Source organism: Morus notabilis, unplaced genomic scaffold (assembly GCF_000414095.1).
Source record: "Morus notabilis unplaced genomic scaffold, ASM41409v2 Scaffold1241, whole genome shotgun sequence".
Lineage (NCBI taxonomy): Eukaryota > Viridiplantae > Streptophyta > Magnoliopsida > Rosales > Moraceae > Morus > Morus notabilis.
Genome location: NW_010357432.1, coordinates 17,624 through 21,728, shown reverse-complemented (window position 1 = coordinate 21,728; position 4,105 = coordinate 17,624). Strand labels below are relative to the sequence as shown.

At 35.0% G+C, this 4,105-nt stretch overlaps 1 protein-coding gene across 1 annotated transcript; it reads left to right on the top strand.

The window, feature by feature from the left end:
* The first annotated feature begins 6 nt into the window (after window positions 1–6).
* LOC21384527 (reactive oxygen species modulator 1) lies at window positions 7–2,370 on the top strand. Its single transcript, XM_010090040.2, has 3 exons — window positions 7–79; window positions 1,005–1,042; window positions 2,016–2,370. The coding sequence occupies exons 1-3, from the start codon at window positions 7–9 to the stop codon at window positions 2,127–2,129; spliced, it is 225 nt and encodes a 74-aa protein (XP_010088342.1). The 3' UTR covers window positions 2,130–2,370.
* Window positions 2,371–4,105: the final 1,735 nt, after the last annotated feature.

The following is a 4,105-nucleotide window of genomic DNA, read 5'->3' as shown; positions in this document are numbered from 1 at the left end:
ATACCAATGGGGGGGGACAGCTGTATGACTCGTGTGGCTGCCGGTGTCGCCGTCGGTGGTGCTGTTGGGGGCGCTGTCGGTAATTCTTTTCCCTCAATATCCTTTTCATTCATTTCCATGAAGTTATTAAACTTTTTGCTGTGTTTGTTTGTGGGTTTAGGTTTTTCTTGGCTAATTTCTTCCCGAGTCTGTTATCTGGTAATCTGAAATGAATTCGTGGATTTATTAGTACCATATTTAAATTTGAGTCTCATGGGGGTTTTTTTTTCCTCTTATTATTTGCTTTTAAAGAGAAAAAATTGTTTGATGAATTCGTGAAGCTTTTAGGTGATACATGAAAGTAGTATTTATTTTCTTAATAACCATGAGTTGACTAGGCGATTGTTTCATTCTATATTCTAATTGCTGAATTAGAGTTTGGTAGTAAACATTTTACAGAAGAAACATTGGAGGTTTATTTATTTTTAAATAATGTTTTCTTTGGATTTTTTTTTTTTGAGTAGAATGTTTTCTTTGGATTGTTGTTACTATCATAATATTTTCAAGAGTGGATTTTTGTACTGTGAATTATATTCATGTTGGCAGCATTCCTGGGAGATTTTCCTTTTGGTTGCTCGGCACCGCGTTGACGGTTTGAGTTAGGAATTAAGTTTATGAGAACACAGGTTATGTATATATATTAAGAGTTGGAGTTACAACGTAAGATGGGCAGGAAGTAGAATCATGTTCTTCCTTCTTTAGTTTGAGCAGAACATGGTAGCTATATTGTGTTTCGAGGCCGTCCAATCCTTTGTATTTTATAACCGATTCTCTTGTTTGCTAGTTGATAGGTAAAAATGTAAACTTTTCATTACTTTTATCCTATCCGGAGTCTTACCTCTATGCTGGGTTTCTATGTGCATTCTTGCTACTTATTCTTTCATTTCTTGGAGTTAGCCTAGTTGGATATCTAATCCTTTATTTTTCGTTATTGAGTTTTTGTCTGATAATAACTTTATATCCAGGTGCTGTCTATGGGACATATGAGGCTATTAGGTACAAGGTATACAATCTAATCTATCTCCTGAACTTCAACTCATGACGTTGAATTGACGTCTAAATTGACTCTTTTTCTTCATTGTTATCCTTTATTGCCTTTTGCACAAAATGTTACGTGATGCTCTAAATTTTTCATATGGTCTCTTCAGTTAAGCTTTTTTCTGTTAGTGTCTTTCTACAGTGGATCTATTAGCTACCTTGCAATTCATTTGTATCCAGTTCTCTTTGTAGACTGATCAAGTAGCGAAGAAAATCTGTACCATTTTGGATTTTGACTTTATGTTTTAGAGCCTTAATATAGAAATGGGCAGGAAAAATTCTAACAACAATAATGCGTTATCAGGGGGCATTGAGTAGTTAGAGTAGTCCTTGACTTTGTAAATTGCCGAAAAATTTGAAAAGAAATTCCAACCCAATGCAATAAAGATGCAAGGAGGTTATATGGGTTGTGATACGGTTGGGACATGAATGAATGAGCTTGTCATTTGATTAAAACAACACTTGACTTCAAGTTGTAGGATAGTTTTGGGCGAGATCTTTGAATCTATAGTCCGTATTGTTAAAATTCAATAATCATTAAATGGTGCGACTCTAGGGGTTGAAGAAGGAATTGGTGAAAGGAGGAGGTCCTGGGGTTGAGTTGGTTTAAACCTAATACAGAAAATGAAAAGATTAAAAAAATAATAATAAAATAAGCCAGTTCTGTTGTTCTAGAGCAGTTGACATTACATTTAGCATTGAGAATATGAACTAGGCTCGTGTGGTGAATTAATTCTTTTCCTCCTGGATTTATGTTTCTTGTATTTATCTACTAATCGCACTATTGCTATTTACTGTTTGTGTTGTCATCTTTGAACACGAATAGGGGTCACTTCTTCTCTTTGCTTACCAGTTTTACGTACCTTTAGCTTGAGATTTGAATTTTAAGAGGAAAGGCGGAATATTTATGCATTTTATATATTTGTTGCGATATGCAGGTCCCGGGACTGCTGAAGATTAGATATATTGGACAAACAACACTTGGTAGCGCAGCTATTTTCGGTCTCTTCCTGGGTGCTGGAAGCTTAATACATTGTGGGAAGTCCTATTAAGCTCTTTTCACTCCTCTCTTTTTGGTGTACTAAAATAAATTACATTCTGTTTAATTAACAAATTTCTGGTTTCCTTCTTCAATGTCACATTGCGTATAAAGATGATGAGTCTGGTTGACCAGTTGTTGCTTAAGTGTGGTATGTTGTTTTGTTGGGTCATGGAGTAGTTTCATATCTATCAATTTTATTGCCTTCTAATTTTATAGTTTTGGACTTATACAGTAATTTCCTTGAAGCTTGAGCCCCCTTTTTTTTTTTTTTTTGGGTGCTGGACCTTGAAGAGCTTGATACCAGACGTTTCATTTTTATTTTTATTTTTATTTTTAAAAAGACCTATTCATGATCTTAGGGAAAATCTCTTTTTGTTTTGCTGCATGATTAGTTTAATGTAATCTCATATTTTGCCCGAAGGTTGAAATCCCCAGAACAGCTCAACTTGTGGTGTTTGTTTTAATAGAACTTAAAACCAAAAAGAAAGATGAGAAAGAAACAAGTGAAGAATGACTGTATACTCCAACGTGTTACTGTGAAAATATTCGGCATGCCCTTTCAAACCAAACCAATTAATCAGCGTACTTAATTCCCATTTGCATGGACTGAGCAGAAAATTACAAAAAGAGCCTGTCATACGTCTCCTGAATTGAAATATTTATCCCCCAAAAAAAAAAAGGGGTAAATGCGTTTCTTCATGTTTATTTAGACAGATTCTTAAAGTACTGGAACTGAGAAGAATGAGTAGCACGTGAACTTTTGATAGGTGTAAAATTGAGTTGGGGGGTTTTTTTTTTCTGATGTATACATAATTTGTTTGAAAATGGTATTTCTAAAGCCATTATTTATGTGCAAATAGTATTCTTGTCATTATATAAGCAAGCGCAGGGAATCAAGGCATGTTCCAAAGAGGTGAACGTCTTAAACGTCTTAGAACAGATAATACACTACAATGTTGTAAGTTTTTGGATTATCAGTTGGTGCATATCTATTTCTCATACATCCGAACTCTTACCAGAAAAAAAGAGCAAAACAAGTGCTTAGTCACCCGTTAGAAGCTCAACCAAGTGTCGATTTCGATGGTTCATTAGGATATCCCCTGTTGCGGCTGCTGCAGCAATAGTTTTCAACCCTAAAGCCTGCTAATTTTGCATTAGAAAAGGTGAACGTTCTCAGATTTCGCATTTCTGTGATAAAGACGTGTTTTCAAGTACATATATATGTAGCATCTGGATTGCAGAGCAGATTTGCAATGCGATCGATAGTCTCTTATTCCAGTCCAGTGTTTGTCCTCTTTCCTTCAAGTTCCGTGCCAAATCTCCCCTACCCAAGAACTCAAAATCCAAATGTTGTCTCCCAAATGCATTTCGAGTGATCCCCACCAAGGAAATTGTGTATGCAGTTTACAGAGAACGATTCGAACAAAATCTCTTGTTCTAGTTCTGTGTGAGCAGCTCCAATTCTTAAGCATTTGGCTGCTACAATCAACATCTTTATCAGCAGAGACTGATTTATAAACAACTGCAGAAGGCCCAAGTAATGCGCTCTATTGTAGATTTTTCCTCTTGTAACGTATTATTAAGTCTTATTCTACGTTTTCATTCCTTCAGTTCAATAATTTTCCCCAGGCCAAACGGGCATTGGCGTTCTCTCATCTTTCCTATTTTTAAGGTTGCAGACGTATGGATTGCTATACATATTCACTCATCAATCACTATTTTTTTTTTTTGGCTTCAAAAGTATTTTGCACTATTTTTTAATGTCGTTTCGTTTCTATTTTTCCTGGTTACATACTCTTTCAGTAGGGCATTTTTTCTTCGTCATCATTCCTCTCTTTTGTTCCAAAGTAATATGTACGCACCAATTTTTCTTTTTATCATATATATATATATATATATTATTTATGTCCAAACTATATACAGTTTTTGACTGTTGTCGTGTGCTAGGAGATAGTTGAGGGAAAAAAAAAAAAAAAAAAAAAAAAC